Raw genomic sequence first — 19,682 nt, 5'->3', positions numbered from 1 at the left:
TTTTATGAAAAAAATACAAGCTTACCAGCTACTGTATATACAGTGGTGTGAAAAAGTGTTTGCCCCCTTCCTCATTTCCTGTTCCTTTGCATGTTTGTCACACTTAAGTGTTTTGGAACATCAAACCAATTTAAACAATAGTCAAGGACAACACAAGTAAACACAAAATGCAATTTGTAAATGAAGGTGTTTATTATTAAAGGTGAAAAAAAATCCAAACCATCATGGCCCTGTGTGAAAAAGTGATTGCCCCCCTTGTTAAAACATACTATAACTGTGGTTGTCCACACCTGAGTTCAATTTCTCTAGCCACACCCAGGCCTGATTATTGCCACACCTGTTCACAATCAAGGCATCACTTAAATAGGAGCTGCTTGACACAGTAAGGTCCACCAGAAGATCCTTAAAAGCTACACATCATGCCGAGACCCAAAGAAATTCAGGAACAATTGAGAAAGAAAGTAATTGAGATCTATCAGTCTGGAAAGGGTTATAAAGCCATTTCCAAAGCTTTGGGAATCCAGCGAACCACAGTGAGAGCCATTATCCACAAATGGCGAAGACATGGAACTGTGGTGAACCTTCCCAGGAGTGGCCAGCCGCCCAAAATTACCCCAAGAGCGCAGCGACGACTCATCCAAGAGGTCACAAAAGACCCCACAACAACGTCCAAGGAACTGCAGGCCTCACTTGCCTCAGTTAAGGTCAGCGTTCATGCCTCCACCATCAGGAAAAGACTGGGCAAAAATGGCCTGCATGGCAGAGTTCCAAGGAGAAAACCACTGCTGAGCAAAAAGAACATCAAAGCTCGTCTCAATTTCTCCACAACACATCTTGATGATCCCCAAGACTTTTGGGACAACATTCTGTGGACCGATGAGACAAAAGTGGAACTCTTTGGAAGGTGTGTGTCCAAGTATATCTGGCGTAGAAGGAACACTGCATTTCATAAAAAGAACATTATACCAACAGTAAAATATGGTGGTGGTAGTGTGATGGTCTGGGGCTGTTTTGCTGCTTCAGGACCTGGAAGACTTGCCGTGATAAAAGGAACTATGAATTCTGCTGTCTACCAAGAGATCCTGAAGGAGAATGTCCGACCATCTGTTCGTGTACTCAAGCTGAAACGAACTTGGGTTCTGCAGCAGGACAATGATCCTAAACACACCAGCAAGTCCACCACCGAATGGCTGAAGAAAAACAAAATGAAGACTTTGGAGTGGCCTAGCCAAAGTCCTGACCTGAATCCTATTGAGATGTTGTGGTATGACCTTAAAAAGGCCGTTCATGCTCGAAAACCCTCTAATGTAACTGAATTAGGACAATTCTGCAAAGATGAGTGGGCCAAAATTCCTCCAGGACGCTGTAAAAGCCTCATTGCACGTTATCGCAAACGCTTGGCTGCAGTTGTTGCTGCTAAGGGTGGCCCAACCAGTTATTAGGTTTAGGGGGCAATCACTTTTTCACACAGGGCCATGATGGTTTGGATTTTTTTTCACCTTTAATAATAAACACCTTCATTTACAAATTGCATTTTGTGTTTACTTGTGTTGTCCTTGACTATTGTTTAAATTGGTTTGATGTTCCGAAACACTTAAGTGTGACAAACATGCAAAGGAACAGGAAATGAGGAAGGGGGCAAACACTTTTTCACACCACTGTATGACCCTTTATTTAAAGAGAGGTCTTCAGAGATTAGAACTAAGCAACCAGGCTCCAGGTCATCAGAAGCGGCTCCAGAGGTTCTCCCCAAAGGATAGGAGGTCACATAGTAGTTCCACCCAGCATCATGCGGTATACGTTAGCATAAGGGCATGAAAATAACACTTCAATAGTGTAAAACCTTTCTCTTAAATCTATTTAAAGTTAAAATCGCACATCCAGAAAGTAATCATAGCGCTGTACAATATAATCCTTTCTGGTCGAATACAAACACAGACACCCACATTTCTGAGAACACGGGGGTGCGAGGACGTCAGCACCCGCTCACCCTACGTGTTTTATCACATGTGACATCGTACAATGCTCTCCTTTAGGGAGAACCTCTGGAGTCGCTTCTGATGACCTGGAGCTGGGTTGTTTGGTTCTAAGCTCTGATGACCTTTCTTTTTTTACTAGAGGGTCATATATAGTTGGTAAGCTTGTATTTTTTTTTCCATAAGAGGTGGTGGTTTCACACATGGACATTTTCCAATGTCGGTGATGGATGTTCATAAAGCATATGTGGCCATATAAACACTAGAGAGGGAAACCTTTTCTTTGAACTTATTAGCATATAAAATATTTACTGGATGATATTTCCTTGTGTATATATTGTATATCATTTTGCTCAAGTTTATGCAACACAACTCTTTATGTTGGTACTCTTTATATTAGCTTGGAAGTCACAGAACATGGCAGGGGACACAGACTGCTGCAACGCTGACTGTTTCACATGTTTCCTGCAATTACTCTTTAAAGTAGAACTAAAGGGAAAGCATTTTTGTTTTTATTTTGAATAGAGTGAGAGAGGGTTATAACTTCTGTCAGTTTTTTTTTTTTTGCTATCTGTGTTCTATTAGGGACATTTACCTTTTACTTCCTGTCCAATAGCCAAAACAGGACATGAAAGTAATTTTCTCTAAAGTAAGATAATCCCTGGTCTTCACCCGGGTCACCAGAACGAGAGTCTCCACTGGAAGATTGTCCTTCTATTTCTTTTCCAGTGACAACTCAAAATTTGGAATTTTTTATTTTTCTTTCAGCAATAAAAACATGACCCCATCCAAATTTAAAAATTAAAGATCTGCATTTAGTTATGGTTTACCCATATAATGAAATGCTTAAAGTGGTTGTAAACCCTTAAACTGGCCATACACCATACAATTTTCTTATTCAATTTCATTTAGATTTACCTTCAACTGTGTAGAACAAGGGCCTGCCTGATTGCACAAAAAGCTGAAAGTGTTTAGATTTGACCTCATATTATATGGTTTTGGTAAATCTAAAAAAAATGGTATAATGTATGGCCAGCCTTAGCTGTGCAGTGTATAATTTCAGCTCTCTATCAGCTTTTTTTGACAGCTCAGAAAAACTCTATAAATTCTGGACTTTGAACATCTGTAGAAAAAAGAATGGTGCAGATAAACAGGTATACCTTATGTAGGAGGATTTTTTCAACTTTGTATATCACCTGAGGTCAGTCATTTTACTGGGTATATGTAAAGGTGGATCTACAAAGTATTGACTCAGGGGGGCTGAATACAAATGCACACCATACTTTTCACATGTTTAGTTGTAAAAAAATTAAAAAACATTTATTATTTTCCTTCTGCTTCACAACTATTTGCCACGTTGTGTTGGTCTATCACATAAAATCCCAACACAATACATCTACGTTTTTGGTTGTTACATGACAAAATGTCAAATTTCAAGGGGTATGAATACTTTTTCAAGGCACTGTAGCTCCTAACCAAATTGAAGTCTATAGGAGCAATACCTTTTGATGGGTTTTTTTTTCTTCCCTTTCCCAAAGCTAATTTGCGGACATTGTGAAAAATGGGTTTAGGGGTGACTTTACATTGCTTAGATTATCAATGTAAAAAAAATGTCCATTACTTTTTTTTACAAACAGTACCTGGGGAAGTGTCAATTAGCAGCAGGTTTACTGGTGCTGGTAAATGAGATATCCCTGACAGCTTGTGGTTGTCAATAAACCATAGAATCTCCTATTTTCAAATGTGGGGGAAATATGTATGAGGGGAGTAGCCGATTGATGAGGATTTGAGCTGAAGCCTGTGTTTTGGAAAATTAACTTGATACCGGAGTTGAATAAAGTGTGCAGAAATACTTCTATGCTATATTGATGAAATATGGCCATGACAACTTTTATGTTTACATTCCATCAGCATGAGGGAGCTGTTATTTGTGATAGGAGTTGTAGTGGAGCAGCATTATTGTAACGGGTCAACATCATAAGGCATAACTCATCGTGATTGATGTTGATCTACATTACTGGACCATGCACCATCACTGGATTTACTTCAGAGGTATTGTTTCATACATTTTTTTTAAACAAAATATCTTTTTCTTGGTGTGGCTTAGAAAGGGGGGATAGCAAGTGTACGTCCTCCTTCCTGAACAATACCAGGCCCCATGTCCTTAACAGTGGCAGGGTACTGTGACTCTCAGCCTGATGTTTAGGTCAAGAGACTTAGCAGGCAAGTGTCTTTTCCACCTAAAGAGCCTCAGTTCCCTTAAAGAGGAGCTCCAGGCTCCTTTAGAAAAATAAATAAAAGTCAGCAGCTACAAATACTGTAGCTGCTGACTTTTAATATTAGGATACATATCTGTCCACGAATCGAGTGTCTTTATCCGAGCCAATTTTTCAATCGGCTAGCGGGTGCTGCAACCACCATCTCAGTTAAGGGAAACAGGAGTGAAGCCTTGTGACTTCATAGCCGGTTCCCTACTGCACGTGTGTGAAGCGCGTTCGCTTTGTGAATGGCCGGATGAGTTCTCCGCAGAGAAGCCAGATGGAAGTGGGAGCGAGTACCTGTCAAAACCAGGTACCTGCTCCCCCCTCTACCCTGAAAGGTGTCAAATGCAGCAGCAGAGGGGGGAGGAAGCAAATAAGTGGACCTTCCCCATTTGGGTGGCAAGCAGGCCTAGAGGTACTTGGTTACTCCATATTCTTAGTAAACAATGCTATGGTTTCTGATGAGATGGCACCAGAACTGAGCATAGGAAACAGAGTACAAGTGGTCTTGAGGCAGGTCTGCAAATGGGATTACAGGAGGGTGTAAGTACAGCAGTCCAGAAGCTGATCCAGAAGCTGATACTGAACTGGAGAGAGAGCTATTTTCATTATTCCAGAAACAGTCAATTTTTGGGCAGGCAGCAGGCAATGCGTTCCTCTAAATAGTTCAGAGGTCAGGTCATGCAGCATGTAAGTGAAATCCAGTAAAATGTTAGGCCAAGGCAGATGTCAATCCAAAGGAGTTATAAGCACTAACAAGGATGTCAGCAACGTAGAATCCATTATTAGGTATGGCAGAACTGGGTTTAGGCTGGGAAATACACAGGGAGTCAGAAAACAACAACACTGTTACACATTCAAAGATCTGGGCTTGTGATGCTCCCACAGCAGCACAGCCAATGACAGTCATAGGATGCAGGGTGGCCTAATCAGACCACTGCCTAGCAACTAGGACACTTGACTGGGGAGGTGCACCTCTGCTGGCCTTTCAGGACAGGGGGCAAATCAAGTAACCTTGAAGAACAGCTGCTGGCTGCAAAGAAGTAGCAGCTCCAGCTCTCCTGCCAAGTACCTTGCAAGGAAGAGTGACAAGGCATCTTGTTCCATGTGGATGAGCAAAAATTCTTTATTCACACATCCTACCCCAGAAAAGGGACCTCAGGGGGACTGAGATAGGAATCTGTAGCCGCCTCTAGAATAAGGGGCCCTCAGATATCCAACCCTTCACATACTAGGTACTAAGTAGTGGATACATAGTAGACCTTGTTGCTCATTTGCAAAAAGTACATAAATAAGAGATTTTTTTGTTGATATTTTTTTAAAGAAAAATAAGAATAAACAATATCCCCCAATGTAAATCCAATATCAATCATGCATTTGGTTATGTAGATCCATGTCAGTCTTGATGGGCAATGCCCAACGATGTTGACCTGCCACTACAATGCCCCACTACTAAAAAGATGCTGCCCTTTCACTACTGTTGCAAATGAAAGATCTCCAGCACTGCCTGAATGTAAACAATAGGTTCCCCAACACTGAAATAAAGTGCTGCTGGACTCTTATCCAGGCATAACAACATATTTAATACAGGGTTCACCTATGGCACAGAATTCACAGAGTGTTATAGGATTTCTAAATATAGAGCCCCTGTATAACTGATATGTTGTTTCTAATGCCGCGTACACACGTATCAGACTATCCGGTGGACTTAGTCTGGCGGACTTTCCACTGGACTGTCCGCCGGACTTTCCAAACGAGCTACCTGCCCACACACGGTACTTTTGCGGCGTACTAGGTACGGCAGACTGAGTCCGCCGGACTATCCGCCGTACTTTTGAAATGAACAGACTCGCCCAAACACGCGGAGGAAAGTCTGCTAATTTTGAGCGCGTCTCCAGGTAGCCGGGACCAGCGAAGGAGGCGTCACGGCGTGTGGGTCCCCCCAGGTCCATATCAGTCCCTTATCTAAACACGCTACCCGGCCGGCCAGGAAAGGGGGTGGGGATGAGGGAGCGCCCCCGCCTCCTGAGCCGTACCAGGCCGCGTGCCCTCAACATGGGGGGTGCCTTGGGGAAGGGGGGGACGCTCACAGATTCTGATAAGCCCCCCGCTCGCAGACCCCGACAACCAACGGCCAGGGTTGTCGGGAAGAGGCCCTTGTCCTCATCAACATGGGGACAAGGTGCTTTGGGGTGGGGGGGCCATGCGGCCCCCCCTTCCCCAAGGCACCCCCATGATGAGGGCACGCGGGCTGGTATGGCTCAGGGGGGGGGGGGGGGGGCGCTCGCTCTTCCCCACCCCCTTTCCTGGCCGGCCGGGTAGCGTGCTCGGATAAGGGTCTGATATGGACCTAGTAGGGGACCCCCGCGCCGTTCTTTCGGCATAGGGATTCCCCTTTAAGTCCATACCAAGTGACGGGGCCAGCGGCGCTTCCTTCGCTGGTCCCGGCTACCTGGAGCCGCGCTCAAAATGAGTGGACTTTTCTCCTGAGCGGGAAAAGTCAGTTCATTTCAAAAGTACGGTGGACTGGCACACACACGGCCATACTGTCCGCCAAAATGCGAGTCTGGCGGACAGATTGGTGTGCAAAACTCCAATCTTAGTCCGCCGGACTTTTGAGTAAAAAATGTCCGCCGGAGCTACACATGGGCGGATTGTCCGGCGGACTTGGGTCCGCCAGACTTTTCCACCGGATTGTTTAATCATGTGTACGTGGCATTAGCTGTCTTGGTTGGAAAGGACAGGGAAAAGGGTAGGTTTCTATTTTGACTTGTTCATCTATGAATGTAAATTCAAGTTTAAGATTTTGAGCTATGGAAATAATTGTTTTTTTTTTTCAGCCAAGCATATAAGAAGAAAAAGGTAAGTTTGTGAAAAGTGGCCTGTTAAAGGCTGAAAACCAGAGTACAATATACTGCCCACTTTACATGGATGTAGTTTTTTTGGACCTGAAATAAATATTAATAAAGAGCGAACATATATGCATAACCACTATACATTCCCTTGAAGTACATGACCAAATAAAAACAATGACTGTTTCTTTATGCCATAGCAGATATATATTGCATGGTACTAGTTTGTACCATCATGTACAAACTCTATCCAGAACTGCACAAATAAGACTCCATTTAAGATACAAGATAGCTGTAAAATGTGATTATATGTTGCGTGATGCTAGATGGTTTAAAAACCATGCTAAACAAATCTGCATTTTCATGACACAAAGTAAACTATGACTAGATTTATTGTTCAACCTGTTGCTAGCCAGCAATAAAAACTATACAGCATATTATTCAGCTTTGCAAATGTGTCACTTATAAACTGTACACAGGTCCATAAATTGTATTTAGGCTATAGTGTTCTTCACAGAGTAACTGTGTAGACAGTAAAAAAATTGCACAGGTTAGCGCTATACAACCTATGGTAAATACAAAGTAGCTTTTAAGGATCATTAACTTTTTGATTGTTGCACATTGCACATGGGCATTTTTTTACCATGGATGTTGAAACCATAGTTTGATCACATTTTAAACCTGTTGTTTATATGGACCATTTCCTGTACAATAAAGAAAGTATCCCACACAAAGCATGTCACAGCACTGATGTGTTTGTTAGACATGGTGGAAGGTGAATGCAGTCTTAGCCCTTGTACAAACGGTCGGACATTCCGACAGAAAATGTCCGATTGGACCATGTTGTCGGATAATACGACCATGTGTGGGCTCCATCGGACTTTTTCTGTCTGAATGTTCGACCAACAAAGTTGGAGAGCTGGATATAAAATTTTCCGACAACATGATCTGATCGGACTTTGTCCGATCGTTTGTAGAGAATTCCAATCTGACAAAGTGGCACACATGCTCAGATCAAATTACGAGACCAAAGCTATTGGCTACTAGTGGGAACGTAGTCCCGTCGTAACGAACAAACATCATCATGTTCCAAACGATCGGATTTTCCGTCAACTTTGTCCGTCCGTGTGTATGCAACACCAGTTTCGGACAAAATCTGTTGGAAAAAATCCGACGGATTTTGTGGTCGGAATGTCCGACCGTGTGTACAAGGGCTTAGAGGACATGGGTTGGATGGTGAAGGAAATCAGTATGGAGGGCAGGGACACCAACATGCTATAAAAAAAAAAGAGAGCTAGAAGCAACAAGACTGGATTGTGGAGGAGAGGGACAGAGAAGACAACAGATCTGGACAGTGGAAGCCAGTCCTCCAATCTGTCTGTGTATTCAAGCTACTCCTAATGATGATAAAGAAATGAGTAAAATGTTGGTTTTAACTTCAATGGTATAACTTTTAGGGTGGAATATTATCATAGCACAGATATATCTTGGGAACAGTTCCCACAATGCTCTGTTCCCAACATACGCATGGCTCTTCTGTCTGCAGCAACGGGCTTCTTTAATGAGGGTGTTAAAAAGTAACATTATAGCAGTAACCTACAGAAACGAATAGAATCCAGGTGTATGATACTCAAGTTGTTGCAATGTTGTATCTAATTTTATTTTACTACTTTTTGTAGATCATCATTGTCTCCTTTAAACTACAAGCCTTTTGCTGCCAGACTCATACAAGTCTCTGGATCCATATATAAATTAGCTATTTTGAAATAAATTAATACATTTTGCTGTTTTGAAATGATGAGGAAGTGTATGTGATGTCAAGGCAAATTACAGAAATTCTGGCAGTTATCTGTATGATGATTCACAAGTGAATAGTACAGAAATGTCAAAAGTTAGATCAAGAATGACTAGGCTTAGATTTTAAAGTGATTATATCAACAGCGGTTTTGACATGCTAGTAAGGTTTTTATCAAGTAACTGAAATGCCAAAAAAGCATTACTTACAATAGAAGTGTCATGGAGTCTAGCTACAGTCTCTTGTTATAGTACTTTACTAGTCATTCTGAATGTTTGGTGATGTGACAACTGTGACATCGTACAAAATGGTACTGCAAGAAATGATGGTGAATGATAGATACACTTTAGGTTGGTTTATTTTCCCGTATTGATTTTACATGATTTCCTGTATATAATACCTGATTTTTTGACTGCGGAAGTACAGTTTTACTTTAATTAATTTTTTCAAAAATAATTCAAGCAGCTGAAAGAACTAAAAGCTAGATTTCAAAGTATTGTCAAAATTGTTCAGCTCACGCTCTGACATTTTCATTCTAGTTTTTGTGCATTCAGACAGTCTTTTACGAAAGTTTCCACTAAGAAGTAGATACAGAAAAGGATTAATACCACTGCTGGCATAGCTGAGGCAGATAGAGCAGTAATAGCTCACATAAAAAATTAATGTTGGTTTAGAAATCTGAAGGTTTACAATCTGTATGACATGGTAGGGGGCTGCACTGACAATGAATACTCCCACCAACACGAGAACCATCTTGGTCAATCGTAGAACTCTTTGCCTTGGTAAGCTGTTGCTGTAACTAAAAAAAAAAAAAATACAAAAAAATGATTACTAGGCAACATTGACTATTATGAATTTCTGAATTCTAGGCAGACATTGACTTTATAAACTTAACTTGAAACAAAACATTTTATTCCACTTTGAGTACAATGGGGAATGGTGAGAGGCCCTATAAGGGTTTTACCTGCCACCATGAAGCTGATACCCCACAGCTAATTTCATTGCAAATGTTTCCCAAAATGACTGATTGTAAATCTATTAACAAAAATCAGCACACTTTTTAGCAGCTGGTTGTAGCAGTAACTACCATCTTAATTCTCATCAGATTTACTCTTCTCACTCCTAAGTCTATCCTCCATCATCATCACTATTCAAAACCCTGATGAAGGGGGCATTTTTTTGGCTCCTGAAAAGTGTTGGCAACACAAATGGTCTTTATCAGACTGTTTTTATTAAAGAAAAATTATATTTAGATGGTTATCTTTGGGTACTGGGCTTAAGTAGTCTGTCCCGATCAAGTGAGCATTTATGATTTTTAAAGATTTTCCATATATTGAAAGTTCCTAGGAAAGAGAATTTACTTACACAACGTAAATTCAAAAAGGGAAAAGAGCAAGACAGTGATGTCCCTCGTATATGTGACATTCAAGTGAGATTATGTTTCAAAATTATTTTTAGTAACAATAATTAAATGAATTAAACATCAATAACAGGCAGGAAAGATAAAGAAACATATAAGGTTTACTTTATCTATGTAGCAGCGACACTTTTGACAAAGTGTCCGCTATGTGCAAATTTTTGTTTTTTCCTCAGAACAGTAAAAGGGGTTCTGAGGGTTGATTGTGCAGGTTTAACTTTGGCCTCAGTTTGGCTGGGCTGTGTTAAGGTTCTGCCTGGTCATGTGTACAGTTAGGTGCACATGACAGGCCCATAACCAGGCCTGGTTGGACGATTTGGGTATCAGCATTCCTCTGAGCCAATCAGTGGGTGAGTCTGGCCCTGCTGAGGAGTTTAGGGAAGGGCACTTAAGAGGCTGGAGTCACATGTTCAGGGTTCGTTCGTTCTGTTTCTGAAGCTGGACTGGGGTAGCCCCGCGAGGGGTCCCAGTCATGGGAGTTTGACTAGCCCCAGTAGACCCATGTGGTCTGGGGTAAAGATCCATCTGTTCCCGAGTCTCAGAACCGGCTGGTCCGAGGCGCAGTAACTGAGCGAGGATTCAAGGCGTTCGTGTGTGCTCTCAACTTGGAGGGGCACCGCAGCCCGTGTAAGCGATCGGGGGAGGACTCTTTGGAGGAGGGCCAACAAGCTGGCATCCCAAGAAGGGCCTGGTTGCTGGGTCGTCAAGGACACTAATGGATCCACGCTTTCCCAGTACTGCCAAGGAAACAGAGAACATTCCAGGTACTGAGGAAAGGTTCCTGTTCACTTTTGGTTGCAACGTGTTCAAGGTTAGAGACTTTGTAAGTTCTGGATTAAAGTGCTGACTGCCATAATCTCTGACTAGAGATTTTTTCAGCTTTGAAACGCCCAGCTGTGAGTGGCTAATCTCTGGGTTGTATTAGAGACTTTCTAGTGATTAGCAGTTCAAGGCGCCTGAGTTTCTTCACCCTTGCCCTCTGTTCCCATACGAGACTGTGTTTGTTGGATGTTACCCCTGCAAATAAAAACCTTTCTAAAGGACTTTTATGGTGTCAGTGTCCAAAGTCATTGGGTACTAACCCTGGGAACCCCTAGACCAGGAAGAACAAGCCAAGCGGAGGTAACCTGTAAGCCCAAAAGTCAAGGCCGCCCCATTGAGGGTTATGGCCGCTACATCTAAAAATAGTATATGTTATTATGCCAGTAGAAAAAAAATACATTAAATCTAAAATTTGGGGGTTCAAGAGTGGTGCACATGGCATGCCACAGCAAAACATTGGGATACAAGTGGGATGGTTTGAAATATCCTGCCTGTAGGGGGAGGGGGGGATTTATTTATAGCAATATTTTTCTCTAAACAGCAGCTACTTGATAATATGTAAGCAAAAATGGCAATCCTGACAATACATGTAGAATTAATGGGCAATCATACACAATAAATGGACAACAGTCAACTGTTTTAATACATAGACAACAAATGGGCAATCTTCACAATATGTGAGCAGCAATTGGGCAATTATAACAATATGTGAGCTAAAAGTGGACAAATGTCACAATACAAGGACAGCTAATAGGCAATTGTGGCAACTCCTCCAGCCTCCTTCCAAGCTAGCATTCCTCCCCCTTCCCAATCTAAGAGCCCCCCTTCCCAATCTCTGCAATTGTGAAAGAGGAGACAACAAAATAATATCCCAGAGACAATGAATAAGCTGATCAGGTGTGGGATATATCCATTATCTATAAAGACAAATGAATGATACAGTTTAATAGCTTCTTAGGCTCATTCTACATTATGCTGTAGAAGATGTGGTAGTTTGCACATAGATATTAAAACAACAAACACCATTTAATAATAAATGCAGGATACAGTCAAAGCAGATGATCAACAGCCAGAAAGCCTCTGATAAAAGACTTGTGATTAGCCAAAAAGTAGCATTACAACAGTCATAAATCAAACTTATAAAGTAACATCCAAACCAGAAAACATTTAATAAAACATACAAATAATAACAAGCGCGATCAACATTTGGAATCTGCTTCAATGATAGAATAAGTTCATAATCTCTGAAAATATATACAGTAGTTTGTTGCTTGTTACACATATTACATATGGTATTTTTCTGTAAAATGTATGACCATGAAATGTAATCTAGCGCAATTTAACATGGCTTGGGCATGATTATACTATTTCTATTTCTGTGCTTTACTATTTTCTGAGAGATCAAGCTGAACATTTGCTGCAATCCAATATAATATAGCCTTCCAGTATCAAACATTTCAATTTCAATTGCCTGACCTCTTCCATGAGGAAGGAATGCAAATTAAAAGATCACAAAAAAAGAAAAAAAATGACTCTTTATTATGTATGAAATTGTCAATGGCAACCTGAATTATTTATTTATGTATTTATTTTTTTGGTTTGTTCCAGAATCTCTAAAATACTTGACAAATGTCATTTTCCCTTATGTTAATTACATTGTAATTTTTATATTGGGATCAAGACACATATGTCACAAATCCAAATAGGCAAATTTAGTTTGTTTGTTGTTTTAGAATCAAACTTACCATTTTAAAAGGTTATGGTCCTTACTAAATTTTAGAATGATACTATATTTTCATAGCTATTTTGACAGCCTCCTCTCACTGCTTTTTTTTTTCTATTTAAAGTAAGGGTTAACATTTTAGTATAAATGTTAATTTCCTTCCCACATTTATTATTTGAACTTTTTTTAATCAAAGAACAGTTATGGTCATAAGTTGACTGTCTAGATGTATTCATTAGTTGTATTTCTGGCAGTTCATGTTTCATTTCAGTTTTAAATAAATCTGAATTAACCACTCCCCCCCCCCCCCCCCCTTACACCTGTTCACTCATTATGCACCAGAGACATTTTTTCAATTCTGCTTGTTTATTTGGCAATAACTTGGTCATTACTTAAGATAGCAAGGTAATACATATGTTGTTTTTAAACGCTTCTCATCCAGCTCCTGTATATATACAATGGCATAATGGCTCTGCTGCGCGAATCACCGTATATATACTGCGGGCCTCGACCGCAGGAATGGGGATTTGTGTGTGTGTGTGTGTGTGAGCACACAGATTCCTGCCCTGTCAGGGGAGGAGGAACAGATTGTCTGTTCCTACTAAGTAGGAACAACGATATGTCTCCTCTCCAGTCAGTCCAATCACCTCACAGTTAGAACATACCTAGGAAATGCACATTTGATCCCTTGATCGCCCCTAGTGTTAACCCCTTCCCTGCCAGTGACATTTATACAGTAATCAGTGGCTATATTTAGCTCTGATCACTGTATAAATGTCAGCGGTCCCAAAAAAAAGTGTCAAAAGCGTCCGATCTGTCTGCCGCAATGTCATAGTCCTGATAAAAATCGCTGATCACCGCCATTACTAGTAAAAAAAAATGCCATAAATCTATCCCCTATTTTATAGACTCTATAACTTTTGTGCAAACCACTCAATATATGCTTATTGCGTTTTTTTTGTGTTTGTTTTTTTACCAAAAATATGTAGAAGAATACATATTGGCCTAAACTTATGAAGACTTATTATTTTTTTATTTGGAATATTTATTATAGCAAAAAGTAGAAAATATTGTGTTTCTTTTAAAATTGGCGCTCTTCTTTTTTTTTATAGCGCAAAAAATAGAGGTGATCAAATACCACTAAAATAAAGCTCTATTTGTGGGAAAAACAGGATGTCAATTTTGTTTGGTTACAGTGTTGTATGACTGTGCAATTGTCAATTAAAGTAACGCAGTGCCGTATCATAAAAAATGGCCTGGTCAGCAAGGGGGTAAATTCTTCTGGGGCTGAAGTGGTTAAAGAACATACAATTCTTGCACACAAAAAAACATAAAAAATAAGCAAAGCACAAAAGTGTAAATATATGTAATGTGTAAAGGAACAAAGAAATGAAAAGCAAAAATATTTAGATATTAATGGCTAATAAAATAGAAAAAAAAAAAAACAAGCAGAATAATTGAAAAGAGAATATGGAATCCATTAGGGTGATTAGAATAAACTAATAGTTAATAAGGGGTTAAACAGAGGATCATTCTCTTCAAGATAACTTTTTCTTACCGGTCAGGTTGCTTTACCTGACATTAACTGCAGATCGAAGTTCATATTTTTGATCTGCAGATGAATAAACAGTGTAGATACAATGTTACTTTGTATCTTTCTATTTGAAGTCTGAACAGTGTTGTTGATAACCAGACAGCTTTTTTTTTTATAGCAGCAGCTGTGAGAGTTGCTCTGTGTACACAGAAACTCTGGCTTTGATTAATCAGAGCTGAGAATTGCTGTATAGTGGGAAGGGGAGGGATTCTTGCAGGAGGGCAGAATGACGGCTGGATGTGCTATACATGTCTTGTATACAATGATTAACTGCTTTATTTGGAGTACAGATGGTAGAATATAGCCAATGGATTTTGGAGGGACAAAGCCCTCACCCTTCTTTATGGGTGCTGGAATGTCCCAGACAGATCCTAACGGGGTCCATATTCAAACAGCAGCCCTGAGGAAGGGGGAGAACCTTGTCCCCCAAAACGCACTGGCTATATTCTACCATGGAAAAGAAGACAAGGTGCACCAATCTAAGTGCAGTATCAAGAACAACTTTAATAGAAATATGTCTAGAGAAGGCATGAGGCAGATTTAGGCATGTGAAACATATAGTTTGTCCTGCAGCTGTTCACAGTGGGGTGTCCCAGTGATGTGGAAAACCGGCTGTCCAGATATGGTAGAGCAGTCTGTGGTCTGCGGTCTTTGGCTGGTGGCAGCGCTGTCGTAGGGGGTACAGGGAGACCCAGGTGTCAGCAAAGACCTGCGCGCCGGCTGCTTCAAACATCGGAAACTGGAACCAGAAGTGCACCAGCATGGAACGCACAACTCACTGGGAGCTGAGTTGGGGAAATGACGTCTGGATGTCCAGACGTCATTTCCACAGTCTGCTGTCCATGATGAAATAGCCAATGTGGTAACGCACGTGGTCAGAGTAGCACCAGTTGCACAGCTCCTGATGTACACCAAACAATGTTTTTCAGCACATTGACTTATGAAGGTTGGTGCTCGCTGTGACTGTGCTGCCATCTGTTGTCATGTTACAAAACTAGTCTCAAAACTTTTTGATACCACTTTGTATGTATGCTTTGTTTTCAAAAATATTTATGTTTCAAGCTTCTTTTAATCCCTTAGCTCTTATGAAGTTTTCTCTGTGAGAGTTGCTCCGTGTGGCTATCGTGTTTGTCTTCCCACAGTGTGTTATCGGCATATCCACATCAAAAAGCATGATTCTACCAATTTTACATAACGTGTGATTCATTCTGCCTGCAACACAATTTTGTTCTGATTGGTAAGGTACAGCAGTTTGGAACATAATCCCATGCTTCATTGGAGTATTTTGTGTCTTTCCACTAATGTACTCTTGTAATGTGTACATAGTAATGCAAAACTGTTCTAAGTGAAACTACAATTTAAAAGCAAATAAACAGCTGCAACATATAATGTGATATACTGACATAGCATCAGAAATTAAATACAAAATGATGCGCTAAAAAAAGGAAAAGCAAACAAAGTGATCCCCTATCACCTGGATAGTGATAAGAAATAAAGTCCACAATGATTCCAGTGATCAGATGACAATCTGTGATTATTGAAAAATTCCAAAATGTGATAACAACTTCCAAAGAAAACACGTTTATCATGTCCAAACCTCCACCCAGTGATCAAACACAAGGCGTACCAGATGAAATTGACCATTCACTACAGATAGTTCAATTTGGACATGTAGTATAATGATATCCAATGATCCTCAATAGTGATGGACCTTCACAAGTAATACCATTGCACACCTCGGTAACCCAATGCTCCGCATTATATGTGTTTAAAAATAGACAGAGAGACCTTGCATAGCGTAACTCTGTATGTAAAAAGGTTTATTGAATAAAGGAATAGTAACGGTCACATATCATCCAAGTATAAAGCGATATTGGTATATAATCTGTGGATAATACAGGATAACTTCCCAGTCGCTTCCAGCACTGATGTAGTGATGTCACAACAGGCTCCACCCTGCGCATTTCCCCATACCTGTTGTTACCCGGGGCACCATCATTTTGGTACCCCAGATGACGACAGGTTTGACGAAATGCACAGGAAAGAGCCTGTTGTGACGTCACTAAGTCAGTGCCGAGAAATCTCCAGTATCATGTAATATCCGCGGATTATATACCAAAATCACGTTTTACTCGGATGATATGTGAGTGTTACTATTCCTTTATTCAATATACATCTTTACATACGTAGTTAAGCTATGCAAGGTCTCTTTGTATATTTTTAAACACCTATACTGTGGAGCATTGGGCTTCTGAGCTGTGCAATGGTATTGCTTGTGGTGAACCATCACTATTGGATCGTTGGATATTGTTTTTCTACCACAGTTAGTCATAGATTCGTTTTTTTTGTTTGTTTTGTTTTTCTCTGCATTGGTAGAATTGTTGATTTGATGCTGGTATGCCCAATTGAGATATTCTAGTTTTGTATGCACGCAGTGGGTTTTTCTTTTCCTTGCTGGGCCGCTCTGCTGGCATCCTCTGCTTTGCAGAGGGGGTGCAGCTATTGTGTGCGGGGTTTGCCCGACGCTCCATGCATCGATGTCTGTGGATGATGTCACAACCGCAAAGGCATGTGTTTCCTTTTTTGGCCGTTTTCTTAGCTCTTGCTTATTATGAGGGGCTCCCACCATCCTGTGCTGTGCTGACTTCCTGGGTTTGTACCCCTGTTGTGCTCATGAGGGGCTCCCACCATCCCTGTGCTGACTTCCTCCTGGGGCTGTACCCATGCTGTGATCAATATGAGGGGCTTCCACTATCCCTGTGCTGTGCTGACTTCCTCCTGGGGCTGTACCCCTGCTGTGCTCATTATGAGGGGCTCCCACCATCCCTGTGCTGTGCTGACTTCCTGGGTTTTTAACTTCATCATAATGAATAATCGTAATTATTATGACAATAATAAAACAATATTAATCAACATTCTTTTTTTGTTCGATTTTGAATCTCCCATCGACTACCAGTACCAGTCTCCCACTCCCATATTAAAGCGGGAGTCCACCGGGACTCCGCGTTTTTTTTTTTTTTTTAAAAGCCAGCAGCTACAAATACTGCAGCTGCTGACTTTTAAATAGTGACACTTACCTGTCCAGCGCGCCCGCGATGTCGGCACCCGAAGCCGATCGCTCGCTCGTCTATCGGGTCCTGCCGCCGCCATCTTGGGTATGGGAATCAGGAAATGGAGCCTTTCGGCTTCATTTCCCGGTTCCCTACTGCGCATGCGCGAGCCGCGCGGCGCAATCCGGACGGTCCCCGCTGCCTCTGGGAGCTGTGTGTTTCCCAGCAGGCAGCGGGGCACTTGCTGAAGGGGGCGGGCGCTTGCGGAAAGGGGCGTAACGTACGCCCCTTTCCGCAGAGAGCTAGCCCGGAAGTGGGTGCAGTTACCTGGATTATCCAGGTAACTGCACCCCCCTCCCCCCTGAAAGGTGCCGATTGTGGCGCCGGAGGGGGGGGGGGATTCCGATGAGCGGAGGTCCATTTTAGGGTGGACCTCCGCTTTAAAAAAGGTAATTTTTCCAACCCTCACTCAGCAGCAGAAGAAAAGTTCTGGCCAGCAAAACACCAGTCACATTTCCATTGTAACAGAATTTGGATCCGAAATTCATCAACAAAATTTCGTATTTGGTATACAAGTCAGAAGCATAGAAATTAGTATTTCCGATGCTTTAGAATGTACGAATTTTTGGAAATTCGTACGAAACGAACCACGCAAGAATATTTGGTTTAATGTTTCTCTTTTGCTGGTTCTTTAAAGCTTTCCAATTTACCAATCATTAGTTGTTGTGGCTGCATTATTTTCATTTTTTAGCTATATTTCCTTTATTTCACCTGCTGATGTGGCTAGTAACACACTTCCTGTCTTCCCCAGACACACTATCAGATTTTCTGCAGATTTTTTTCCTTCAGATTTACCAAAACCATATAATATGAGCAGTGGCGTAACTAGAACCTTCAGGGCCCCGATGCAGGAAACCTTGGAGGCCCCCCACCGATCTCCGGACAGGGCTCTTTTCTCCGAGCCCGATGGTGGAACACCAGGGCCCAGTCCCAAGTGGGTGGCCGCATATAAAGGAACAGATTTAAAAAACATCAATTACAGCCACTGTGCCCATCAAACGCCACCACTGTGCCCATCAAACGCCACCACTGTACCATCAAATGTCACCACTGTACCATCAAATGTCACCACTGTGCCCATCAAACTGTGCCGCTGTGCCCATCAAACTGTGCCGCTGTGCCCATCAAACTGTGCCGCTGTGCCCATCAAATGCCACCGCTGTGCCCATCAATTGCTGCCAGTGTACCCATAAAATGCTGCCACTGTGCACATCAAATGCCGCCACTGTGCACATCAAATGCTGTTGGTGTGCCCATCAAATGCTGCCACTGTGAATCCTCACCACCCGCTCGCTGTTTGCCCGCTACTTACCCTGTCTTGGTGGGGCAACGGGTAACGGCCATGAGCGGGGTCCTCCATGCATCTCCTGCCATCCTCATCTCCCGTCCTCTCCTCCTGATAGGCGTCCAATAGCTGCGCCTATCGTTTCAGCCAATCAGGTGATGGGTAACAGACCTGCACACCTGATTGGTGGAGAGGCGGTTCAGTGTTTCAGTGTTAAGAAAGTGAATATTAATTCACTTTTCTAACACACCTGGGTAGACTGTGAGCGTCAATCATGGCGCTCGCAGTTCACCTATTTTGAAGCCTATTAGAGCCCATGGCTCTAATCAGGTGCTGCAAAACACCCCCGCCGATGTAATTCAGGTGCCCGGCACCCCAAAAGGGACCAGACACCTAAATATGGGGGTGGCAGTGGTGGCCATGGATAGATTCATGCTATGCTAATCATGAATCTATCCATTGGTCATAGAGGGGGTGGCTGGAGAGACAAGCATGCTCACACACACACATACAAGCATGCTCACACACACACACACACACACACACACACACACACACACACACACACATACAAGCATGCTCACACACATACAAGCATTCTCACACACACAAGCATGCTCACACACACAAGCATGCTCACACGCACACACGCACATACAAGCATGCTCACACACACATACATACAAGCATGCTCACACACACACACACATACACGCATGCTCACACACACACGCACATACAAGCATGCTCACACACACACACATACAAGCATGCTCACACACGCACACATACAAGCATTCTCACACGCACACATACAAGCATGCTCACACACACACAAGCACATACA

The 19,682-nt window shown here is 41.9% G+C and overlaps 1 protein-coding gene across 1 annotated transcript in view; it reads right to left on the bottom strand.

Moving 5' to 3' along the window:
• Positions 1 to 6,702: 6,702 nt before the first annotated feature.
• The window catches only part of MCHR2 (melanin concentrating hormone receptor 2), a 225,461-nt gene continuing 212,481 nt past the window's right edge, over positions 6,703 to 19,682 (bottom strand). Inside the window, exon 5 of the mRNA XM_077490302.1 lies at positions 6,703 to 9,683. Within this exon, the coding sequence (XP_077346428.1) occupies positions 9,359 to 9,683 (325 nt within the window). The 3' untranslated portion in view covers positions 6,703 to 9,358. The remainder of the gene's footprint in view (positions 9,684 to 19,682) is intronic.

The sequence above is a fragment of the Lithobates pipiens genome, unplaced genomic scaffold, assembly GCF_037356315.1.
Source record: "Lithobates pipiens isolate NorthernLeopardFrog02 unplaced genomic scaffold, aLitPip1_a1.2 Scaffold_18, whole genome shotgun sequence".
NCBI classification, from domain to species: domain Eukaryota; kingdom Metazoa; phylum Chordata; class Amphibia; order Anura; family Ranidae; genus Lithobates; species Lithobates pipiens.
Note: the sequence above shows the minus strand (reverse complement) of the source record. Positions and strands in the feature narration are given on the sequence as shown.